This window comes from Pleuronectes platessa, chromosome 10, assembly GCF_947347685.1.
Source record: "Pleuronectes platessa chromosome 10, fPlePla1.1, whole genome shotgun sequence".
Lineage (NCBI taxonomy): Eukaryota > Metazoa > Chordata > Actinopteri > Pleuronectiformes > Pleuronectidae > Pleuronectes > Pleuronectes platessa.
Genome location: NC_070635.1, coordinates 16,235,682 through 16,262,613, shown reverse-complemented (window position 1 = coordinate 16,262,613; position 26,932 = coordinate 16,235,682). Strand labels below are relative to the sequence as shown.

At 40.6% G+C, this 26,932-nt stretch overlaps 1 protein-coding gene across 1 annotated transcript in view; it reads right to left on the bottom strand.

Annotated features, from left to right (window-relative positions):
- Positions 1 to 368: 368 nt before the first annotated feature.
- The window catches only part of cdkal1 (CDK5 regulatory subunit associated protein 1-like 1), a 236,898-nt gene continuing 210,334 nt past the window's right edge, over positions 369 to 26,932 (bottom strand). Inside the window, exons 13-15 of the mRNA XM_053431777.1 lie at positions 19,108 to 19,191; positions 15,050 to 15,214; positions 369 to 2,029 (exon numbers count right to left, since the gene is read on the bottom strand). Coding sequence (XP_053287752.1) covers positions 1,868 to 2,029; positions 15,050 to 15,214; positions 19,108 to 19,191 — 411 coding nt within the window. The 3' untranslated portion in view covers positions 369 to 1,867. The remainder of the gene's footprint in view (positions 2,030 to 15,049; positions 15,215 to 19,107; positions 19,192 to 26,932) is intronic.

The window sequence follows — 26,932 nt, the reverse complement described above, 5'->3', positions numbered from 1 at the left end:
CACCTTCTGACACAGAAACAAGCTCACAAACAAGCTTAAAGAGACACTTGTGACTGGAAATATATTCAATGCATGTACACACACACACACACATACGCATATAAAAATGCAGACATAGTGACACAGACACATGTGCCAGTGCCATGCGACACATAAATTGGGGCATGCATTATTAACTGTCTGAGATTTCCGAGCACATGTTGGGACCGTGTACCTCAAAAGAAACAGGCAGAATCTATGCATGACAACAAGCGAGCGCGGGAAAGAGACAGGGGACTTTTAGAATATTCATTCCATGGGACTTATTTTATAGTAAAAAGTCTGAAGTTTGTTCAGTAAACTAGTCGATAAATTCACACTCATGAAAATATGATGTTGACCTTTATTAAACTGTTTTTGGTGGTTGGGACATACAAAAAGCAAAATACAGTCCATTTCAATAATGACTCAAACTATACATGTCAAACAGAAGTCCACATATCGACAGAATAGTTGTATCACAGGGTCAGTTCACCTGAAGTACACACAAAGAAAATACATCTCAATTATCTCTCGTGATGTTTTGTTTGTCCACGTGTTCAGATATCTGGCTCTGAGGCTTCTGCTCCTACTCATTCACAAGGGTTTTCAATATTATTTGTGATGGTTTGGATAATGCACAGATCTTTTTCCGATGATGAGTTATAGCTGGAATATTTATCTACATGACAACCAATGATGTTCTTAGGATTATCCAGAGTATCAAGGATGCAGCAGGAAAGGGAGAATATATGAAACATTTCTATAGTTGGCACCAGAGCAGCTCATCACATACAAACCAATCTGTCGGAGGACAAAGTCTCCATCGTCCATCTGGCCCATTCATGTCATAACTCATCAGGTAAAATGAGACGTACATTACAAATTAATTACGTTTGACTTTGATGAGGCAAAAAACATGAAATGATACAAATAAAACAATTTAAACAAAAGCTTTAACCAAAGAATAAAACGTTAAAACAGCTTCAAACATCTTCATTATGTAGCTCTGATACTGTGCTGTCAACGTCTCTAATTCAAAAATAAATACTTTGAAACACAAGGTAGAATTACCTTTAATCAGAGAATTATACAGCATGCTACTGCTTTCCACAGAGTTAAATAACACATCCTGTAAAGTAAGCACAATTCAATTCATCAAAGGCGGGACGGGCAGCTCTATACTACACAATGTTTGGAAATCTACAAGCAAAGTGATAGACTTTGTTGTGCTGCTGATGATCAAAATCTCCAGAATGTATTTTCCTGTGGATGAATTAATTGAGCTGTGCTTCATGTGTCTGTGAAACAGCAACAAAACCCAGAAACGTGCTTCAAAACACGTCTCTGGCTGTTTATTTAATTCCAGGCTGCAGATATCACACAGCCTACATGAAGCTTCGCCCTGAAACAGCCTGAAAACTCAAAATGAGGCATTAAACGTGAAACAGAATCGGTGCTTGAAATAGATTCCAATTAAAATGTAGTATAACCAAAGTATAATTTGTACCAAGGGAATCTAAATAAAAAGTGTTTGCCCATTACTCCTACTTTACTGACAGGAGAAGACACTGACGTATCTTTAGTAGAATCAACAGAACAAAGTAAAATGATTGTACATCCTGTAATTAAAAAGTAAAACTAACTTGTACTAAAACAACAGACAATAACATGATCCGTGACTTTGTGGGTGTCACTGACGTCCTCTGTCTGAGATCCCGTGGAGCCTGTTACAGATGATGTCAGGAGAAAAGTTATCGCGTTGCTGCATTCCACCTCTTCACGGTTTCCTCTGATGTCACTGTGCTCTCCCATGTTCACAGTCCTCCTCCGGCCCGGAGATCCAACATCAGAACACCTTCTCCAAGATAAAGGCCAAGACGGCTGCAGCCAGAGCGAGTCCGATCCCCAGCTTCTTCAGAGCCTCCCTGTCTAGACTGTAGGAGCCGATCAGCAGAGTGGACGAAGAGGAAATAGAAGCACAACTCTGGACGCCGTTGGGAATCTGTTCCTTTGGAGGGAAACACACAGAAATACAACCACGTGAGACGGAGATCAACAAGGGGTAGAGACTCTTCATGTGTCATTCATTCACAATCATCCTGACATTATTAACACTACAATAACATACTGTATTCTTTGAGACAGACTTGGTAAGTTTGCTGTCCTTAGCAGAGACACGTAGATTCCTGGATCCGATATCTAATTCACAGTAATTCAGACACACTGCATGATAGGTGTTCACCATTACAGGGGTCTTCCTGCTCATTAGGAGAATAATTCATATGTAAGGTAATAATTATTAAGTGTTTCAAGTAATGTGCACTGTTCATCAATCAGCACTGCAGAAGTGTTCATGGTTAAAAAATGAGCTACTTCAATTAACACAGCATGAATCCTCCCGTCATGTTCACACACGCGCACACACACACGCACACGCACACACACACACACCTCCTCTTGTCCTCCCCCACAAGTTTGTGCAGCAGCAAAAGTCCATCATTCACAATTAGGGAATTGTATTTAAATTAAATCAACTAGTCACATCAGAAAGAGACATTCGACAGCAGAGAGCAAATGTCTGAAATCAGAGTTTTGTTTTGGATAATTAATGAGTCGTGAAAGAGCAACACTGAGAACAGGGGAGCAGGGGACAAAAAAGATTAACTCCGGAGGGTAAGAGAAAGAAAATATCTGGAGTTTATTTTTGCCACATCGATCTGCTCAACCCATGGATCTTTATAAAAGAGCCATTTTATGTGAGGGGGTACATTACCGCCCTTCGTGGATCATTGCCCTTGATACTTAAGTACATTTAGAAATAAATCTACTGATGCCACTTGATATTAGGATCCATAGATACTGGAGCCGTACCACAATTAAGGAGAGCAAGGTAGAAAAACAGGACATCATCATTCCCTCCACTTTCTCCCTCCCCCCACCTTCTCTTTCTCTGCAGCTGCTCCCTCTCTGCAGCAGATTTTCATTTGCAAATCATCAACAATAAACAGAATTGGGAATCCACTGATTATTTCAATATTTTGTGGATGAAAGCGTTCATAAAACCGGCCATTTGCTTATGCAAATGAGCCCATTTCAATTATGATGCTATTGTGTCTCTGTAAAGCAGTTAATGCAGTTTGCTGTGATTCAATTACTACAAAGTGCATTCTATTGAATCTGGCTGATGTGGAGAAGGTGCACAGCGATACGGTCAGGGAGAGACACACGAGGAAGTAAAGGTTATAATGTTACTGCAGCGGTGACGAGAGAACCATCAGAACTAAGCTGACATGTTTCAGTTATTGACGCCGTTAATATAATTCAGTTGGCAACACTGAATATTGATAAGCTGCCCTGCTTCTCCCCGGCCTCCACCCTCGCTCATTGATCATCATTCTGTTTGATTACACATTTATTTAGTTTTATCTTAATGTCTGAGAGCCGAGACCTGAGGTCCGATATCACGCAAAACCGATTGATCGCTAAATAAATAAATAAATAAATAACCCCACACAAGACGTGGTCCTTTTTAATTTGAGAAAGAGAAGCAGCCCTTGTCAACAGCTCTGTGGAGATCGATGTGGACGACCTTGTGGTAGTTACTATAAGTCTCCCTCTGCATGGCAGCTGGTAAAATGTCTTATCACCACAGAGGAAAGTTGACACAGAGGCAGGATGATATTGAGCAATTGATCAGCAGCTTTCTAGAATGACCTTTAGTCAAGTTCACCGGAGATCACTGTAAGAGGTTAGGCTTTGATATTTACCAAAGCCACACCGACTCCTTCTCTCTTTCTCGATCCTCCCCCGTTCTCTCACTCCCACTCAAGGGTTTCCATCTAGTCTTGTCAGAAAATCCTCTGTCATCAGTCAATTATCTTTCATCCTCCATCTTTTTTTTACCCCAGTTAAGATTTAGCCAATATAAATCATTCTGTTTACCATGATGAATATGTGGCTGAGCATGTTCTCTGTTACCTTCTCATCTTATGTTACTGAAAAAAAGTTCCTCCATGAGAAGATAAACTCGATGATCAACTTAAAAAGTAACTTGTTGGAGTTTGAATGCAAACCTCCTACACCTGTGACCTGTGAAGTGAAAAGACTGACAGACTCTGTGGAATCCAAACACCTACCTGTATGTACAATATGTGTTCCTATGTAACTGAGAGTCAGCGCCTACACCTACATGAGCCACATGCACATGGCTGCGTGTATGAGCAGCTGCGCAGTGTGCGCACTCTGCCGCTCTATCCCTCCCTCTGCTCCCGCTCCCTTGTCCTCTCTGATGGTAGCGAACACTATCTTCCACCCACTCTTCTTCTCTCCCCTTCCACTGAATGGTTTCCCTGTTCCGGCACACAATGGAGGATGGATACTATGACTGACAACGCCTACCTGACACATCCATAGGTCACTTACAGTAATGGCAGACAATAGGTAGAGACAGAATCGGTAACAGAGGTCTGGCCGGCGCGTCCTCATTTGCCTAATGTTCGGACCATTGTTGGACTTTAATGGTGAAACTGATCCGCTGTTGATGTTTTGATGCTTGAAAAGCGATAGGGTGCTTTTTAACAAGGTGGCAGTCAGATCAAGTCACAGTGTCTTTACTGTAAATCATATCAATGAGCCTCATTACAAGTTCAGTCAGATCATAGTTAGAGTTCTGTTTCTTGGCTCCGACTTCATGACTTCCCCAGATACAGTAACATTGATCTAATTGGGACAGATGGGAAAAATATCTTTATCCTGTTGGAGCCTGCAGGTGGATGCTGGGAAGGTGGAGGGGCAAGGCAGCGGTACTGACACAGTGCAACAGAGGCACTGAAAAGTAAAGAGAGCGATAGGAAATCTTTGCAGCTGAAATAGACTGTGTAGAAATGCTTTAGACATGCACTGAACTCCAAATAGTCTCCTGATATTCTCCAAAAGCGCTGAATGTGAGAACGCATGGGTTTCACACACATAAAGAAGAAGAAGTCAAGAGAGGTTTTGGTGTCCATGAGCTGTAAACAAAAACACATGATCCCTGTAACGGGCTTCAAGAGGTTACATCCTGAACGTTCCACAGATGTCTGTGTGGTTGTGAACGCGTGTGAGTGGAGAATCTCAGTTAAAACTCTGTAGAAAGTCCAGATCCCATTGTGCGGACATTCTCCGGAGTTCATGTCAGAAAAGGGCCTCTGATAGAGGATTGTGGAGAGTGAGGCATGTCACATGATCAGAGCAGTGCAGCTCCAGTCGACCCCCTGAACGAGCTCACAGGCGTCACTCTATTTTTGTAACTGGGTTAAAATCACGTTCTGAAGTCATCAGCACATCTATATTTGAGTTATTTAGTGAGGCTACACTGATCCCCTTTTAATAGGTTTTCAGTGTCAGCTCACAAAGTCTCAGGGAAATGTCCAAGAGAAAAAGAGATGTGAGTTGGTTTTCCAACATTCATAACTTTTGTATGGCGAATGACACAACTACAATAAAATTAAAAGCACTCTTTTGTTTACGGCTTTGCTTGCGTGGGAAAGAAAAAAGGTCCACGTTGAATAATTACAGTAAACTGAGACCAAAGGAGAAGCAGAAGAGCCTAGGACTGATGAAACCAGAGAGAGGAGAAAAGTTGAGTCTACTTATCTGTCTCTCTGCAGGTGTCTTTATCAACGGGGTGCCAGGACAGAGACTGAAAAGTACAGTCTAAAATCTATTCTAGTTAGCAGGATAAGTGAAAATCCAAGTGCCAGTAGGTGCATGTCAGCACAGTGGGAGATATCGGAGGAGAGGGGGGAGAGAGAAGTGAAAAACAGAAAAGAAATGAGGAAAGCATGGAGAGGAAGAAAGGGGGGGCAGGGAGAGATGAGAGATGTGGCTTTTGGTGATCAGCACCTGAAAGCTGCAGTGAGTTCCAGCATGTGTCTGTGAGTAAGTGTGTGTGTGTACTGAGGTGGATAATGTCTGTCTCTCTGCTCACAGCGGTAGAACAGTGAAAAGTAATCCTCTTGAAAATCATCTAGCACTACACCAGGGGTACAGAGGGGCTAGCACAGCCAGACACTTCTCCCTCAACATCCAAGACTCGCACTTTTCTCTTCTGCTTCATATTCAAACATGCACCTATTCTTTTTTTGTCTCTTTTAAATCTCATATTCACACAAAGATACACACACACACACCACAAAAGCCACGAAGCACAATGTGCAGTGGTCACATTTCTCACATGATCCTCACCAGCTGTCAGTGTCACTCTAGACACGGGGTGCATGTGTGTGTGTGTGTGTGTGTGTGTGTGTGCGTGCCTGAGAGCATGTGTAAACAGATACAGTGACAGGCTGCTTAGTCACGGGTGATTTGACAAAGCCACAGTGTCAGAGACAATGAGCTGCAGCCGTATTTACAACTGGACAAAAAGTTGGGAAAGAAATTAAGATAAATATCTATGTTGGAACTTAACAGTCACCATGAGTCCCAGTGCAAATGTCTAGGTAGAAGTTATAGGGAACAACAACAAGAGTAATAGAAGCTCAGTGAGGGACGTGAATCAGAGTCTTTCTCTGTTGTCATCTGGAGTTTCCACCATCGAACAGTAAAACTGTGAAAACCCTCTGTCACGACACTGTATGTATACACATGTAAACCTGTCGTCAATCTACACAGATACAAATCTGCACAGTCTCGTAATCCGACAACCTGTTAAATTACACTTTGACAGAACTTGTTTCTTCATGTTACACACGCACAAGCTGAATGTATGAACCTGTCCAACTTGACTGACACACAACACAATAATATATATATAACTATAATACATCTAGCTAGAAGGGCACACGCCTCCGGCAAGGCCCAATACACCTCTAATAAAATAGCATTTAGAATCACAAAATCTGAATTTTGATTTAAAAATTTTGAAAAACACCCAATCCTGAATTATTTACGAAAGTGCCCCACCCCTCCATTTAATATCATAGAAATTAGTTGAGTAGCTTTAGAGTAATCTTGCTAACTAACAGACAAACAAATGCAGATGAAAAAAGAACCTCCTTGGTGGAGGTATTAAACTGGGAATTTACCAGTAGATCATGAGCAGTTCGAGTATTTTCTCTCACTATTTATAGACAGTGCAGCGAAGTCAACAGAAGCAAAAAAACACAACAGTGGCTCTTGTCTGCAGGACGCTGGTATGAAAATCAATATCATTGGTTTTTTCTCCCGTAAAACAATCAGAAAGTGACAAATATCCTCTGTGTCCGAGGTCAGTGTTGCTCACTGTTGGTTTATGTGGTGCTTCTGTTGTTTTGATTATATTGAACTGTTTTTAGCTTCTAGCCGTCGGCTCCAGTTAGTCAAGTTGGATTGGTGTTCAAGCCAAGTGGTTGGGTGTCACAATCTAGCACAAGTGACCTGGGACATAAGATAAACCCAACCCGTCATGAGTGTGTCACCCTGCTCACTCTCTGCTTCCTCTGCTGCCGTCTGAGCAACACAACAAACCACCAGCACCCACCTGCTGATAGACAATTGTTTTCCACAGGCATCAGACTGATTAAACCACATTGACTGTGTGTGTCCCGTTTTTTCCACAAATAGGGTCAGAGTTGCAGTAACTAAATACAGAAGAGAACTACATGTGTGTACAGTCAGGTGTTGGGTGCACGTATATGTTTCAAACACATGACAGGTACTATTCCAGGTAAAGGTTACACAGACGTAACATGTAGATAAACATACATTGTAAACAAACACTTGCTGATCAACTTAAATGAAGGTCAGTGTGATTTTGAATAGAGGTGGTATTGAAGCCTTCAGTTACATCATGTGTCATTGAAACCATTGGTTAGATAAAATACTGGTAACCAGTCAAAGTGAAAATCTGCATGCTCATGGGGGGGTTATTAGAGTCTGGAATTTACCACTGGGCCCTCTAGATTCGTTGTGGGCAGCACTTAGTGCAGGGAAATGATGATAAGACGTCATTAATGTAAGAATGACATTTCTGTTGTCACTTAACGCCACAGGCTGTACATCAAGAAAAAGTCCACATACTCTAGATGCTCATGACAATAAGAGAAGGGACATTTATTTAACCTTTTTCAGAGATGTACTCTGGAAAAGGACTAGAAAATCTTTCTTATGTGAAAAATGCAGCAGGAGGTTGTCCAGGTGAGACGTGTTCACAACATCTTCCCTTTGTGGTCGTTCAGAACAGGAGAAAACTCCAGTAAACGTCGAAAGCAACTGACTTGGACATTTGCGTTCATGCACACAGCCCCTCTGGACAACTTCAGGAAAATATCAGCAGTTCTGTGTATGTCTGAAATGACACATACTGTATGTGCAGAAAATACACAGCCTACATACTCATACTTATCTCTTGAAACAAAAAAATACTATTGCAATAAAAATGATTATTTATTGAGAGATACTCCTCCTAAACTGCAAAACAGCTACAATGCTGATGAGAAAACAAGTTGAGCTTAACATTAGAGAATGGTCAAACCCAAAATAAAAAACAAAAAAGCCACGTGTGACTCATCTGCTGAGGAAATTTGCTCAGAGAAGTTTGTTTACAATTTCGACACTGAGAAATGACTATTCCAACGATAACATGGAAAACAAGGCCAAAAAACATCTCCCTAAAAAAGAATCCCTCATTAGCAAAACATGATTTTCTCTTTTTTCTGCCCAACAGTTGCTGGCTAACTGCTTTATTATTAACATCTTCCATCTGTGGTTCCAAAACAAAGCTCGGAGCAAAGGGCATTCAAGACCCTCTGACATTTTAAATAAACAAAACAGAATGGGACTGTGTAATGCCATTTGACAAGTTGGGTAAGAATGCTGAGAAAAGATGTGACGGTTTTGATGGCTTAACATTTATTCCTTTGTTACCCTGACTTTGGTTCTTCAAGTATACACAAAGCACAGGCCATGTAATACAATTTGACATGCTAAATGAAATGCTCAAAATAGCTACGCCTGCTGTTTAATGGCATAACAAATTATTTGCAACGAGAGTAAACAAAGTCACGCAAAGGCCAAGCAAAACCTTTTGACATTTTAAATAAAAAAAGTTTTAAAATAGACTTGAGAGGATTAACTGCATACCGACCGGAGAGACAGCCTAATCTTTGATTTGTGTTCTTTCCTGACAATAAGGACGATGACAACATGTGCACATAACGCAACATCAAACCAACAATCCATAATAGTTGCATGTCAACACAGAGCAGTTCAATTGTTTGATATAATATACACATTTTTGTATTACGCCTGTTTGAGTATATGTTTATGTGGGCATGTGTTTTTTGACACAATTATTGTGTCTCATATAGCCTGCGGCAAGTAGGAGTCTGCCAGACACACCGAGGGGACTGTGCATCGGTGTATGTGTGTGATTACAAAGATCAGTGTGTGTGTGTGTGTGTGTGTGTGTGTGTAAGCTTTGTTTTAGCAATGAACCTGTATGTACTTATGATGCAAAGTACCAGCAATCCCACACACTCAGCCTATACCAGAAGATTATAAATTGACCACATCCATACACTGTTTTTAAATTCCTCTCCTGCCACCACTTCACAACAAACAATTCACACAGAAACACACGCACACGCACACACAAACACACACACACACAGGATGAGACAAGAGACAAAAGGAGAAAAAAAAGAAAGCGAGAAATGACTCAAACAGGACAAAAATATAAGGACCAAAATACACAAAGAAGGAAATAAACAAATAGAAATATAAAGAGAAAAGAAAGACAGAAGTAAGGCTGAAAAAACAAAGCAACATTTGTTTTTATTCTGTCAATTTATGGTTATGGTGAAAAATTGTTCACTACTCGTATTACTTCTCCTCCCTCTCTCTCTCAGCGCTCTCCTTTTCTATTCCGTCTTTCAGAGGAACTGTCAATTTGCAGTCTCGTGGAGGGAGCAGAGCCATTTTCTTCTCTCTTTCCCTATTCTCTCCGTCTCCTTGAGAAAGTATGCTGTGAAAAGAGCTGATTATTGGATGGCACTCAAGCTGCTTCCCTGTCTCTTGGTCGCTCCATCTACCTTTCTCTCTCTCTCTCTTTTTCATTCTTGATTCATTTTTTGGCCTCTCTCTCACACACACACATACACACCTCTCCTCTTTATCATTTAATTTCATCTGAGGATGAAGACTGGTGAAGATACTTTCTCTTCTTCTTTCCTTCACCATGCTTTTGAGTGCTTTCTCTGCCATTGTGTCCGACTAAAAGACTCATTACTGGCCTTCCTCTCCGCTGGAAAGTGCTGTTTGTGTGAATGAGGGTCTGACAGGCGGACAGAAAGGTGAGAGAGAGAGGGAGGGAGAGAGAGATTGCACTGCATTGGCGTTAAGAAGACCTCTCGTTATGCCGCCTTTACTTGTTTACACTGAATCAAACAAAGTCGGCATAAAAATTACTTGTTTACACTGAATCAAACAAAGTCGGCATACCGCTGCCTCCGTGTGTGCTTTTAGATAGCATGCTTGTGTTCCAGAATCACAGCCTTGACGTAGAACAGAACGCCATCCGTGTTTGTTTTACCGTTCCAGCTTTCATTTTGACACAGATGTGGTTAAACTCTGTGACTATCTCTGATGTCGGCATAGAGGCGGACAAATAATGACGCCCCCCCCATTCCGGGTTCGTACTTTTTTACATGGAATGCTGAGGCGAAGCAACATCCCTGCCTACTGCGGGTAAGGATGCATCTTCTGCATTTCCTAATTTAGAGTCACTGAGAGGTGGCAAACATCATCGGTCTAAATTCTACCAAGCTCGCCACTTTCAAACGCAAGACATATTTTTATTGGCTAGCTCCTGCATGTCAACATTTAATTCATTTCAGCAAATGCAGTTTACCTAAATCCTATGCCTCACTAACCCATGTGCCGGCAGACTATCTTACTATCTAATGTGTGGATTACTTGCTCTTTTTTAGCCCAACTTCCTGACATATCCCACCTGCATGCCGAATCCCGGGCTCCTCCATCACAGACAACTACGGAGCTGTCAAAGAGTGCGTACATTGGCCTACTGTCTCCAGAGTTCTATCTTGACCGGGGGTCTGCTGTGTTGCCACTTGCCGCTAGCTGCCGTTGCACTTTTCGTGTCTCAGTTATGTGTCAGTCTTCCCTTCCGCCTTGCTCCACACCTAACGCGGCACCTCAATTAACAACCTCCTGATGGGTAGTTAGAATCATGCATTAGAAAGACAGGGAAAAGCACATATAGGTTACATGGTGACCAAAGATCATTTTCTTTAGTTCATTTAATATGTATATTTTGGGGGGTATGAGAGCCTATAAAATTAACTTAAATGACCTTCAAAAAAGAATTCTTTATCTTTGTGAAAAACCAAGTCAAATGTGTAAAATCTGCCATCCTTCCCCAAAACAAAATGGCTTTAGAAACAGTCAAGCTGCAGCATCAACATTCTTTGGCTGCACACGGACATAGACCAGTGCCATTATATCACTGTGAGTGTGTCCTTGTTTCTCATCCATCCATATTTCCTACGCCTGTCTATATATTCACACATCCATGCATCTATTAATCTGCTCATCCATCAATTGTGCGCATCTAAGCCATCATGTTTCACATCCATGCATCCATTCCTATCTGTCCACTTTCAGGTCCATCCGTTCACAGCTTTCACATGCCACTCCTCTATAAATCCATTCATCTAGCCATTCGGCGATACTGCCTCTTTCTCCCAGACACATCGGCATGGTGGTGATTACTGTGCAATCATCTCTCGCTCTCTCCATCTCTAAAATAATAGATCTCTCATAGTTCCTTGTTCGATAAATCATCTGTTCATCCACCAATATGTCTGTTTTTCACCAATATGTCTGTTTTTCACTTTCTCTCAAAATTATACATTGAATCTTGGTTGAAACAACAAAGCTCAGACTCTGTCCTCTGATCCACTTTCTCTATATTCTTTATGTTTTTCTCTTCACTCTCCACCGAAAGCCGGTAATTATAGACCTTGCTGCAACACATTGGGGGGTGAGTGTCTATCTGCCTTTCCCTAATCACACATTCATCTCACACTTTCACATCCAGCTCAGTGTGTGGTGGACTCATGCAGAGACTCATAGAAAATGGATGGTCTTCAAATATGTATAGTCCAGCCACCAGTATGTGTGTGTGTGTGTGTGTGTGTGTGTGTGTGTGTGTGTGCAGGCATGCTTTGTCAGATTGCACCGAACGCACGTATGTGCACAAGTACTATATGTACAGTCCGACCTGCTTACTTATTATACTGGAAGCTGAATACCTCAGGGCTTTAGTGAAAGTGAGTGTGTGTTTGTGTGTGTGTGTAGCTTGCAGATATTGCTGTGTTTCCGAGCCATTAGGTCACTTATCTATTAGCACTCTGCTCCAGTGCCACTCTGCTATCGTTAAGAGGCGACAATGCAGGTCATAAGGACTATGGATTACAGATCATCAGCGGCATCACTGGAGATCACTTAATATAACAATGTGTTAATTGCCAATATGCTGTGGACAGCAGAGATGAGCATTAATGAATTTCTCCAACTCTGCTGTAGTACAACAGACACTCAACCTCTATGTCTCTCTGTTTCTTATTCAGTCGTTCTGCCTCTACTCTTTTATCACTTCCTCTAACGATCCTATATTTCAAACTATATCTTAAAAAGTGCTCATTTACTTTCACTGTATTTTATCTTGCTACAATTTCCATTTTTATGAACTACATTTTTGCACATTTCACATTCACAGCCGCTGTCGTCACTGAGCCAAATAAATACGAAGAAGAACCATTTACATTTCGGCAGGCTCCATTATAATTATTCTTGAATGCAGTGTCAGAGGAAACTGAAAATACCAAATAGTGAGAATAATTCTCCACTGTTACAATTTGTTCCTGAAGATGGACGTCAGGTCTGGTCTGAACTGGATTAAGTCAGGACAACTCTGTATCATTGTGGTATCCAAATCCGATTACAGTGGCCAATGAAACCAAAAATACATCAGTCCTTAAATAAAGTTTTGCGGTTATTTAGTTACACATTCTTTACCATCTCCTGTCAGTGCTGTATAGTGGGTACCACATTCATTTTTGCTGATGTTGCAAAGACTTTCCTTTACTGTGTTTGCCAATGTTGTTGTAGTTTGAGCCCTGATCATCACTGACTTTGCCCATATACAAAAAACAGCCCCAGTAAATGTTATAGTCAAATGAAAACCTCAAAGCACCAGATGTTAAAACAGAAACAAAGTGATAATGTGTTCTATTCAGCTGTTGCTCTCTCATGATGTTAAAACTGAGAGCGCTAAGACAAAGACTCTCTCTTTTCACCTGCACTGTCAAGCTCTACATAAATTCTCCTCTGGAACAGGTCAAGGGGAGAGATGATGACTTTACCTTCATTTTCCTCAAAAAATCCCCAAAACCTCCTGAGACACATTCAGGCCTAGGTACTGATGTGAGGAACTATCTGGACGAAGGTATTTACAGTATCAGAGCCAGACAAAGTGTGTGTCAGTGTGTGTAGGAGTGTGATGTGGATGAACCTATACTTGCAAAGAAAAGCCGCCAAGAAAAAATTAAGGCCTCGGCATGTTGAGGGTCTGTTAATAAAGGCGTGTGAGTGAAAATGCATGTGTGTGTGTGTTGGATGGGTTACAGACTTTATGAGGTAACAGGTTTTACAAGGTCTGGTCCCCACTGCTAAACTTTTCATTGCTGAGTGACGTGTTGCTTGGCTTGCTATGAAATCTCTCTCTCTCTTTCTTTTTATCTCGTTCGCTGCCGACCATTTCTGTCTCTCTGCATGCTTTCCTCTTCATCAGTCTCCCTCTCCCTCTCTCCCTCATGTGTCTGTTCCTCGGTTCCCCTCCCTCTCTGTCTGGCAGTAAAGGCTGATGAAGTGTGAAATTAGAAAGTGTATCATATTCTGCTCTGTGGCTCCATGTCCTGAGCTATAAGCTACAGCTAGTCAGAGTGAAAAATAACATGCAGTGAAACAGATACATTATTATGGTGTGAGTGTGTGTGTGTATAGACGTGCATGCGTATGAGATTGGAAGGAAGGAGGGAAGAGGACAGTTCAGCCAACTACCGCTTATCTTAAATTACTTATCTCACAGCTGATACACTGGTGCTTTTTCACAAAATGCAGAAGCAAGCATGGATTAAAAAAATGTTTACACACACACACACTTTCTAATTAGCTTAGCATAGATTTGTCTGGAAACATTCATCCATACACTGAAATCTTCACTGATGACGTATGGAAATGATGAAAGTTAGTTATTATTGCTGCTGTAAAAGGTCAGATATGTTCACAATGATGCAAAAGCAAAGATAAAATAATTCTTTGTGGAAGCTAAATAAATTTTCACTGCGACTTTCTCCCTTTGTGCTTCTGTCTTTAAGATTGATTACACTGATAGCGATTGATTATGATTATGTTTTTTATATTAAAATATAGGCCCATGTAGCATTTCTGGAAATATCAAAGATAAATGGATGAACAGAGATAAGCAGTTCAAGTTTGTGTCATATCAATGAAAAATTACTCGTAACTTTTTGACTTTCATCTGAGGATTCAGTTTAATAAATTGCAGCAGTATCAAAGTGCACTGAATAGACTTTTATCCACAGTGTTTTGTATCGTTACAAAATGATCCACCCTCTTTGGATTTGATCATGTACTCTGTGTATAGATACTAACTGGATGGTCTGAGAGATCTCTGAAGAATAAATGTGAAGGATAGCGATAAATATGCCCCCCCCTTCCCCCATTGCTGTGTGTTGAAAAAGTGTTTTTAATCAGAGTACCTGTATTCTTCATGAACCTTTTCTTTTTCTATTTCCATGTCATAGACTTCCATTTATGTAATAACCTTCCTTTATTTGAATCTATTCTTGACATCTAATTATATGTGTATTTTAAAGTTATAACTGTTGACACACGCGTATATTTGGCTCATCTGTATATGTCAGTGTACATTTATATGTGTTTATGTAGATGTGTGTGTGTTTACCTGCACCAGGCCAGACACCTCTCCTTTCTGTAGTGGCGCTGTGATGGAGGGGGTGAACAGCTTACTGTCGTCTACTGGCCGGCCTCTCAGGAAGTGTTTTCCTGCCTCGTAGATGTCCACCTCAACCATCTTCCCTTTGAACTCATCCCTCTTAGGGACCAGCACCTGCAAACCAGCGGCCACATATCACACATGATGTCAATGCAAATTAAAAATCGATCATTAATAAAAAATGAAAGAGCACAATGGTTAATGTGAACACTACAGGGTGGACGTTGTGGATAATATGAGATAAAGGACAAGAGCAAAGTGTCGTTCAGGCACTAAGCAAAAAGGATGTGGCCATGTGTCTTAGACGACCTTTGAATGTGGTCTGAGTGATCGGATCTCAAATGCAGCCTCAACGTGTCATGGGTGCATTCACACCCGTACTTAGCTCTGTCCATTTGTGATTGATCACTCAGGACAGGTTAATATCAGGTCTGAGCAGGGTCTCAGTGGCTGCACTTTAGTTACTCCAACAAGTTGGCAATCACACATCAATCACCCCCGGCATGTTTCCTGTCAATTACATTTTCAATTAACCACTGCTCTGGACTCTTTTCTCCAGAGCTCCCCCTCATTGTTTTTCAGCCAGTCTCTGCATGCGCACAAAAAACCCTGGGCTGAGTGTTTTCAGTTCCATTTATGGAAGCCCTGAAGGTCAAAAAACTATGGGAACAGCTGTGAGATTAAACCAGTGGGATTTTCTGGTTTGTCTTATTATTTCACCATGGCAACTATAAGTCTCGGCTGATCACAGCGGGAAGGAAGAGAAAACAAAGACTTGTAATTACGGCTTAGCGTGAAATAGAATTTGTTCTTAATGACTTACCCTTGTAAATAAAGATTATGTGCAAACGATTTTATTCTTTCAAATGCTTTTTCAAACTAAACAAAAAACGACGGATTGACAAACTTTTCTTTCCTGATTTTCTCCAGCTCTTGCTTTAAGATTTAGTGTCTCCGGTGAACACTTATAGAATGATTGGTGTTGTGATTATTGATGGGAATTAAAACCACAGTTATGGGAGCTTGTGCAGATTATGACGACAACTGAAATGTGAGTTTTCTTGGTAAACATGACATGATTTATTCTATATTCCAAATGAAAGAAAAATAAATCAGTGTACATTAATAACCACTTTAAGATTTGGAAAGTGATTATTACACAATTCTAAAATGTGTAATAACTTAATAATAATAATATGATAATTTACTGATCCCTGTTGGTAAATTCTCTTCTTCTCTTTCCACAGGCAGATCAAGGATTAGGCAACACTAGACGACCACGACCCTCAGCGCCCCGGGACGTGCTGAGGATTCAATATCTTGGCCCGGCGCACTTCTTTGGACTGCGTGCTGACTCAGATCATCTGGTGGCCTGTCTAACCATCACAGGACTCTGCAGGGCTAAGCTACTGACTCGGCAGACAGTAGTGTGTGAGCCGGCGGAGGGAGTGTTACTGCTGTGATGGCAGGACTACACCTGGTTCAGTGTTAATCTGTCAGTCTCTATCCAGCAGGTGGAATATGATAGGAGATGGAGAGCGGGCCAGACAGACACACAGCCAGCGCCACACCTGCCTAATCAACACACCTGCTGCTCGACACACTGGCCACTGCGAGGGTGTGTGCGTGCGTGTGTGTGTGTGTGAGAATGGGTGTGTAAGTAGCTAGCAAGCTGGGAGCAGAGAGGTAAAACAGCAGGGCTGTGGGGGAGTTGGGTGAGCAGGAGCGTGTAGGTGAGGGTCATTCGAGGCCCATTACAGGGTGATTAAATGATGAAAGACCCTGTCTGATTTCATTGGAAACCCCCCTCCTACTTCCTCACTTAGCCCCCCCCGACACACACGCACGCACACACACACGCACGCACACACAGGTGGGTTGGGTGCCTATTATACCCGTCAGGATAGATATCCATCTGATGGTGTAAAAGTTAAACTAGGCCATTTGTTCACACTCTCGAGCTCATTCCTTGCTTTCCTCCCTCCACCCCCCCCTCTGTCCTTTTCTTTGCTCCCACTACTCTTTCCACTTCTTTCCTGACCCTTGACTTTCCTTTTTTTTTTCTCTCCTTCAACTCAACGCCCCGACACCCACCCACACCATCCGCTGCACCCAACTGAACTGCTCGACGTTTTGCTTTCTCTCTCTCTCTACTTTGTCCCGTTTTCATCCAGCACACTTAACATTGAATGTTAGTAATAATACTTTTATCTTGATTGATGTATGGTGAGGTTTAAGCTTTACACATAATAATGTTATTGGGTTAATATACAATATATAAGTGTAAGTCAGGCCTCTGTAATGTATTATGCATTCAACCTCAGGTGTATGTACTGTGTCTCACCTGCATGTAGATATGTGGTATTAATGATATAGGAACATATGCCTTAGGGGCACAGACTGGAGAGGATATTGGTACAGAGTGTTTTCTGGTGATTTAGAATGACATCTCTAAGACTTATTGTCCAAAAAAACAGGGAAGGGGAAACACCACACACGTAAACATGCTCTCTTCGCAAGTTCAGTCAACCGACACACATCACAAGCAAGCCTGAATGTGAACATGTATGTAGGCGTGCGAGCCTGTACGACACACATGAACTGAGTGACACTTGTAACTTTAGTTTATAGCCTGCAGAAGGAGGTGCACAGGAGGAGGAGAAGAAGGGAGGAGAGGAAAGTGGAAGGGAGGAAAAATTATTACCATCCCGTGCCCTCCCCGCTAATAAAAAGCATAACTTCAAACATGTTTTTGATGATGGTTAAAGCAGGAGGAAATTGATTTATTTGAAGATGTTTTAAAGTGAATTTTTCACAGGTTGAGAGAGGGTCTTTGAAGCCATACATGTGTGTGTGTGTGTGTCTGTGTGTGTGTGTGTCTGTGTGCGTATGTGTATGTGGGATGGAATGTTCATGTCTTTAGGGCTGACCTTAATGTTAGTACGTTTAAAAAAAGCAAAACGCGCTGCCGCTATCAGCCGCCAAATGCTCTCATGACCACCGCAGGTTGTGTGTGTGTGTGTATTTGTTAGTTTGTGTGATATTACTGCTAACCTACTTTAGTCAATACAAGCTTAAGCTTCTGACACCTGCTGTGAGTACTCCTGTGACATGAAAAGCAAAGCTTCTGGTCTGATTAAGTAAGTGTGAAAATGAGGAAGAGTTGGATCAGCTTCACATACGAAAAATATTCATCGAATGCAGAATAATTAACAGCTTTTTTTACTGGATGTTTTAGATGGTGGATGTGTGGGCCAACTAAACTATTTAAGGATTCATCCAATGCATGTGCATCAACAAACATTTGTTACATACACATTTTGTACCAGTAAAAAAGTGAACATGTAATCACCAAATGAATGATAATCAAATGAAGTAATTCATTTTATGACAAACCTCAAGTCAAAAAGATAATTAAAGCTCAGACAATAAATCATGGCTTCATGTATTGAAATACAAAATGTAATGTTATTTTTAGGAGTCAGGTCATTCAGCTTAAATTGGTGCATGATAGTTGTGTAGAGTGCTACTGTAAATTAAGTAAAACTTCAGATGGTTTAAATACATAGAAAACATTTTAGCATTTTAAATTAATGTTTGGTTGTTATCTTCTCCAATAGGGTTAGATTTTCACCCGTGTCAGTTTGTTTGTTTGTCAGCAGGATTACACAAAGACTACTACACAGATTCCCACAAAACTGTGGAAAAAGGAGGAGGAAACGGGCAAAAGGAGGAGCCTTTTAGTTTGCTATCTATAAATGTGTGTGGTCTGATATTTGCTTGTGATTTGGGGTAGAAATACCATTTGGATTAATGCCCAATAGTGTAAAATGTCATGTCTTTACATAATATTTTGTCCATAAAATGTGTCAACAGTAAACCTGTCATACTATATGAAATGCAATATTCGTCATATGTGAAGTGTTATTCTAGTTTCTAAGGAAAATATGCTGTATGGATTATCTGTTAAGGAGTGATACATCCATGTTGTTAGACAAACATCTTACCTGTTCATAGAACTTGTTGTGAGACACCCAATATTGGGCATCAAACGACTCCTCTGTCACCAACACATGTTGCCTCTCTCCAACCTAAAGAGACAAAAGGAGAGACAAAAGAAAATCAATCTCTATTTGCTCAGAAAATATATAAATATGCAACCATTGTTAACTGTTTTACCACTGGTACACAGACCATGTTCTTAAGATGGCTGCGTGTTGACTTCAGTTTGAAATCAACACAAGGGAGTTGCCTCAAGTAATGCTTCTATTCTATTCATCAATATCCCAATTCAATCAAAGTTTTGCATGTTTTTTCACCATGTTATGTTAGTGCAGTTCACCATTTAATTGCAAACTCAAGGTTCCCAAGCCACTTCACTTTTAACGCTTCTGCGAAAGAGGAGAGTGAACACTTATTCAACCAAGTCCCTTACAAAAAAGAAACCGGAATAAAGAGGAGAAAAAAAATACAAGGCTGAACGGGATACAATTTAAATTCTTACAGAAAACCCGCTATTCAGGACATCATAAAATTACATGCCCCAACAAGGACTCCCAGTGAAGACATTTAGAAAGGAGCACAATGAGTGAGAAAGTCGATTTTTTGTTGAAGAATATTGTGGACTCAAAGGAGGAGGAAAAAAGAGGAAAATGGGAACTAAGTTTGAAGTTACTGCGAGCATGAACAAAATCACTCCAGCCTTGAATTGCTGAGAGATTTTATCACTTGTTCCCCATGGAGAAGTGCTGTGACATTCACTTTGGACAAATATTTGACTGCGGCTCATGGTTGGAGCTATACTCAAGTCATTATATGTTTTTGTGAATGGAGAAAAAAAAAACTTTGTTGTCGGTGAATCTCATTTTGTGTCCTGAATGATTAATCTTACACCTTATTACTGTACAATATGATCGCTCATTCAGTACATTTATGTCAACAGATAACAGTGACGCAGATGAGATACTTTCCATTTATTTTACCATTAAAAAACTTGCAAACCTTCTTCTAATGTAAGAAAACACCACAGAGCTGCAGAGTCTGAACCACCTGGGTTTTAAATATCAGTTACATGCAGTTAAAGACGTTGGGAACAGAGTGTCCTGTAGGCTCAATGAGCGGTATTTGCAATTTAACTCTGTCAGTGATGAGCCCTGTACTGTAAAACCGTGCTGACTGCTCATTTCCTCGGCAATATGTCAGAGCCTTAGAAGTCAAGGCTCTGACACATTGCTCAGGGTGCTTCCATTTTTGCAGACACCCATCTCCTGTTCTCTTTTTCTTCCTTCCTTCATGTCCTTATCCTTCTGCCTCCATCCCCTTTTCCTATCTCTGGGCTCTTTGTTGTTTCTGCCTCTCTTTCCTTTCACTATAATTCCCTCACATCCTTCTCTCTTTTCTTTCCCCCTTTTTTAACTACTGATTTTACTGTACATGTGTGTTCCAACACCTGCACAGGCATGCTGACAGACTTAAAACGAGACCAAATAAATCACTGTTTCCTGCAAACAGAGCAATTTCCAAAAAAGAGGCTGGAAAAAAATATTCTTTGAACATTATTATTGGATGGTGAACATTTTATTTGGGACTTTTGTTTGCTCCTTTGGACTGAAGACAGATGTCCCTGGTGTAAGCCACAAATCCTGCACATGAAATAAAGACATTTTAATAGTGTTGGACATATATTTAAGAAAGCTATTGAACATGCCGGTTTGGAATGGGCTGTTTTCTCAGCCTGTGGTGATACTGGTTGCAGCTTCCTTTTTGAAACTGTATAAATGCCCTGCACTGATTCAGCCTCAGCGGGTGAAGACAGGCTGCAGGACTCAGTCATCAGAACCCTGAGGCTGCACCACCGCTGCTGCACAAAGAGCTGTTCACCTGTTTAGTATGCACAACTGTTTAATGGAGAGTCAGTTATCACTATCAGTGAACGTGCTGTTGTTAGATCGACAACGTCACTTACGTTGATACCTAGCCACCACTGCCACAGAGCTCTGGTCAATGTCTATTAATATTGGACATATTGTGTGTCCAAATTGCACCAAATTGGACTTTGCACTTACTTGGGCTCTGAACAACACAAATGCCAAATATGAAGCCAATAAGATCAAGGGTTCTTGATAAATGCCCTCCACATACAGACAGACAAAAAGTGTGTCACTGTTCGTCTTATATAGACACTTTGAGCAGACAATTTCAGATTTTGTATCATTTTATATTTCCGTTAAATGCAATACTGATTACTGATGATAATTTGTTTTGACTATGCATTATCATTTTTTTTTATCAGACAGTACTACATTGAAAGGAAAAGGTTACTCCAAGTGATACAGCAGTTTCAAACAGCCGCCATGCTTTTAAAAACATATGGCAGTTTTAAATTAATTTTCAGTCTCACACTTGGAATGAAAGCTCTGTGTGTATTATGTGAATTGGATCTGCTTGCATTAATTATAGTTAATCCACACCTAAACAACCAATCTGGAGCAATGATGTGGGATTAAGGTATATTCCAAAAATGTTGATTGAACAGTAAATTAGAGGGTTGATCTTGCTTGAACACACCTCAATATAGACAATGAATCATATAAACTCGTATTGAAAATCATTGGTTAGGTCTGAACTCTGTGCTTGTGTGTGCATATTGTTTTGTAATACATATGTTAGTTTTTGCTTGTGTAGCTGCTTGTCTTTCTTCTTTGTGTTTATATTTGTATTTACCCCATCTGTTAAGAAGGAATCATCACAGAATATCAAATAATGTGTGTGTGCTCCTCTTTGCAAAGTGAGATGTGTATTTACTTCACCATCAGAGAATAACATCCCATGACGCACAGCAGATCCACTACAGATCTGTGGGATCATGAGTTTAATTGATAATTAATCCACTTCATAACAGGGATAATGAGAGAATTGTGGCTGTGAATTGTTATGACTGTTTTCACCTGAACAATTTCAAAAATATCTTTGCTGCATCTGCTGCTTGTTTACCATAGAACTGGATCATATTTCATATCAAACTGCTGCATGGGAATCATTATAAACTATTCAAATTATAGTCAACAAAGTCCTTGGTGGGTGTAAACTTGGTTCTCAATGGTTCTTGCTGTTCTCTTGCTGAAATGTATTTAATAGTCGGCATCCTTACAAAAAATCAGCAAAAAGCCAAACTTTATTCAGCATTCAACAATAAATAAATACGTTTACTAAACACAATATTAGATTTGTATAGAGATATGTGTTTATTAATGAATTTGTCAATAACTAGGTTAATGTATAAATAGACGTTCAATAAAAGTTTAATGATATAAAGTACGTTCTCATACGAGAAGTTAGAATTGCTGCTAAATACAGTGCATAAAATTGTCCTTATACTTTATCGGGCTGGTTGATAGCAATCACTAGATGTTTTAATCCTGATTAATAAAAGCTAAATAAATGATTATCCCAATATTCAGAGTAACTGAGTGTAGTTGAGGATCAGTCTTCACATCACAAGATGAATCGTCCCAACCATGATGGAAGCTGCAGTGGAGTGACTAAATTTGAAAATCTACATTAAAGTGCTTTTATTAGTTTGACTGCTTTCTACAGGTGGAGCCTTTAGTTCAGAACAAACAGGTCTACAACTTTTCATCATTTGTGCAATTCACCACAGTGTTTGAGCAATACACAGCCGTGTGTCTAAACTCAACCCCCCACTGTTCCAGCAGAGGCTGGCAGGCTTATGCAATAACAAAGCTGAACTCCCTTTTCCCACTCTCCATACATGTATAACTCCATACATTAACTCACCCTTATTCTGACCCACGGTTTTTCTTAGTCTCTCTTGAAATCCTCACCCACCCCTTTCATGCAAACTCTGTATACCTAAACTCACAAATCAAGTGTTACACACAAACGCACACACACAGCTTTCTGCAGGCGCTTGTAGAAAGAGATTTTGTTTTGTTACCAGCTCAATAATCATTGTGGGGAGTGATTTAACAGAGCTAAAGAGAGAGATTCTCTGATGTTTCAGAGGTTCTCTTTGAATAAGCTGCTTGAAAGAGGAAAAAAAAACACCCCTGCTGATTTGGGTATTTTGTTTTACCCTCAAAGTCAAATTCAAAGTAAAAGAGACTCAAACTTTCCAGTGTTTGCCACAAAGACTGACAGGATTACGGGTGGCTTTGGTTAAATGTTTGTGGGGACAAATGTAAAATCAAGTCGTCAAGGTTATCTGACTGTTCTGTTTGGAACAAGGCCTGAGCATAAATAATTTAAACAGTCAAATACAAGCAACATGAGAACAAAGTCGGAGTGAAGTAGTTATGTAGATGGATAGGAGCTGTAGACAGAATAAAGGAAGGTTGAGATAAATATGACAGAGAACATTTTTTTTGTGCAAATAATAAAGCGGCAAGCCTCTAAAAAGTTTTCAAATATTTGCCCTAAACAAAGGTCAATCCAGGGTAATCACTTCCCCTTCACGCAAACACAATCATGTCTCTTTCTAACTCAGACACCAGTAGCAGCTACAGCTTCTTTCCTCAGTTGATAAACCGACTTCTTATCTGTCCGTTCATGCACTGAACTCACCCGTCTCCTGCGATACATTCAAATACCTTTCCGCCCCACTACTTTCAGCCGTTTTGAACTGTTATGATATCAGGCTCAGGTTCTCATATGCGAGAGCGAATAGGTACTTCTCCAGCCACAAGACTGACTCATTATTTAACTGGCAGCACTAAAGAAAAGAAAAAGACGTGTTATCTGCAGCCGCTGGGTTTACACTGTGATACAACTGGCTCCGACAATCTGTGATATCATATCACACTTGAAAGTTTGATGAAATTGAAATAACGATGATTAGGAGCAATTCATGTGGTCTGGGAAATCTTGATGATTACACAAAGATAAATGATAGGGTACAAAGGAGAGGAAATTCTGTAGTTGCTACAAAATAATCTTAACATTGTTAGACAGTGTGTCACAAGTACTTTTTGTAGGACACATGACATCTTTATTAAAAAAGCTCAGATAATGTGTGTGTAGATGTAAATGTTTGATAGACGGGAAATGTCGAGATATGTGAGCCACATACAGAGAGAGATTTCTTGAATAGGTAGATAACTGCATACTCTGCATATGGAAACATGAAAACGCATAAGATTGTGAGAACACCATCGAGATAAGATCCTCTCAATAATGACTGGAGCAGCTTCCTGTGTTTGTAAGACCGAAGTTGGATGAAAAACATTATTTAACCTGCTCTCTAACACATCACTGTATGATGAATGTCTGCTTCACTTGCAAAGGACTTCAACTCTGCTTAAGGGTTGGATAAATTCTTGACCTTTCTTGTGGATCTTCAAGAACAATTTACAATATCTCCCCCAGACTTGCTTGAAATATCACAGGTGTTGAACCGTCATATTTCCCTTAACACTCACAACCTGGAGAATTTATGAGAGGCCCTTGTCTCTGGCTCTGCCCTCTCCCTCATAACTGGGACATTCAAGAGATTTTTGTCTGAACATAACGCTGTGTGCCTGCATTAAATCTATAATCTATCATTTTAGAGTAAAACAAAAACACCACTGACTTATCAGTCATTGCCTGTAACTGATGTATGTAGTTCCATGTGTGAATCATGGGCCTGAAGATCATGATATCACATGACCATGTGCTCTGTGGCTTCTCGACAATACACACACGCTGCGCCTGTGTACACAAGAACATACTGTACTCTGGCACAGTTAGACAGAAAACACACAAAAATCACACACACATCGGCGGTTGATTGCCTCATCAATTCTAGCTAACCAACAGAAAAGACAGTCAAGTCTGCCACCAGCGTGACAGATCTAGTTTGTCAGAGGAGAAAGATAGATGTCTCGCTCACAAACACACACACACAAACACGCAGGCCTGTGACAGTAGCCCACGGGCTGTTTCGTGTCTCAGATGCTGAAATGAATCACATCAAAACAGAGTCCTGGCAGAAAACACATAATGAAAGCCCCAGAAACACCAGGTACTAAAATATATGATATCAAACGCGCACATGGAAATCACACAGTCCCACAATTATCAAAAACATAAACTTGTTCATATGCCGGAGTTTGCCTTAAAGCAAAGGTTAGAATAAAGTCACTGAGAAAGTATTTATACTGAATACAATTGGAAAGGGTAACAGTATTACATCTGCAGGTGGAACTTGGATAGGAGCCGGTTACAAATTAAGTCATTTATAATTCTCTTTGAATATTTAAAGTTATCACTATATTAAATAAAATGTCTGGATAGAATCATAAGGCAGTTGATTCATAGACCGTGATTACAATGTCATTCCACAGACATGTGTTAGACCAAAAAAAAGAGATGAAAAAAGCTGTCACCTTTCGTTATACAGGAGACATTACAGAGCACAGCATACCTCCACTGATTGGTCACATATTCCTTTCCTCTGTTAGAACGGTTACAATTGTCATTACATCTCACAAAACCAGTGATTGGTAATCATAAAAACATCACATACGACTTTTTTATTCATTCTGTGTGTGTGTGTGTGTGTGTGTGTGTGTGTGTGTTAGGAGGGTGTGGGAGTCCAAGCCCTTGGCATTACTGCGTCTATGTGTCTGAAATTGTGTGTTTATGCAACTGCAGCATCAATCAGAGCTCAGCTGTGATTGTCAGGCTGATTCTCCGTTATGTCCCAGTGGGCCTGGAGGTCTAGTGTGTGTGTGTGTGTGTGTGTGTGTGTGTGAGAGATAGAGAAAGGAAGATGGACAGAGAGAGGAAGGGGGAGTAAGTACATGTGTAATGCAGACATCTAGGCATCCACATTAATCTATAATTGCAGCTGAAACCAATGCCCTGGCAATAGCAGTATGATTATGATTATCACTGAAGGCCACACCTGAAGACTCAACAAATCAAACATGCATAGGGAGACCTATCAAGCCAACGCGTCTGATTGGCGTTCAAGGCTAACCCTCTAGTCGTCCTATTAGAAAGAGAGAAATGTATGTATGTGTTATGATAAGGGAGAAAAAAACATGAGCTACAAGGCCATCCCGGTGGCTCTGTGGGATAAGACGAGGATCATGTACGAAAGCTTGATTGGGTTAAAAGTGGGCTCATGACCTCTGATGCATGTCCCCTTCCTTCATTTTTTTTCTTGACTTTAGGCAGTTGTGAAAATCAAAAGCAAAGTGTCATAGAATGATTTTGAATTTGGCTGGAGAACGGATGAGACTCGAAATAATTGTGTTTGCTGCAAGACGAGAGAAGAGAAAGAAAACACAGCAGTGTTGATGTAAAAGAGTAAAACTGCCTTTCCAAGTGTGACGGGTGGGGGGTTTTCAATCAAATGTGAGGGAAGATGTGGGTGTAAATATACAGGTGCCCTCATTAAAATGCAAAAAATCCAAACTCATGTTTTCAAATGCATGCACACATGTATTTGGTGGTGTTGAACTCTGCCTCTGTAGTGCATCCCACAGTCAGTAGAAATACATGTGGCAGTGTGCTGTTCAGACAGCATGGGGGTATGTAAAAGTGTGGAGGCGGAACAGTGGATAGCCACACAGCACATCTAACAGCAAGTTGACTTTAAACTAAACTTAAACAAAAGTTCTCAAATAGTGAGGCTGAACAAACACATTGTGCCATCATGTGGGGATGTTTTTGCCCCCTGTCTTTTTTGACAGTTTGTTGGCTGGCTGGCTTGACAGCTGGATTATGCAAAAGCTGCTTAATAGATTTCAATGAAACTTGGGAAAAGGATGGGACATGGGCAGAGGAAGAACATTTGGTACGGATCCGGACGAAGGAGTTAATCGA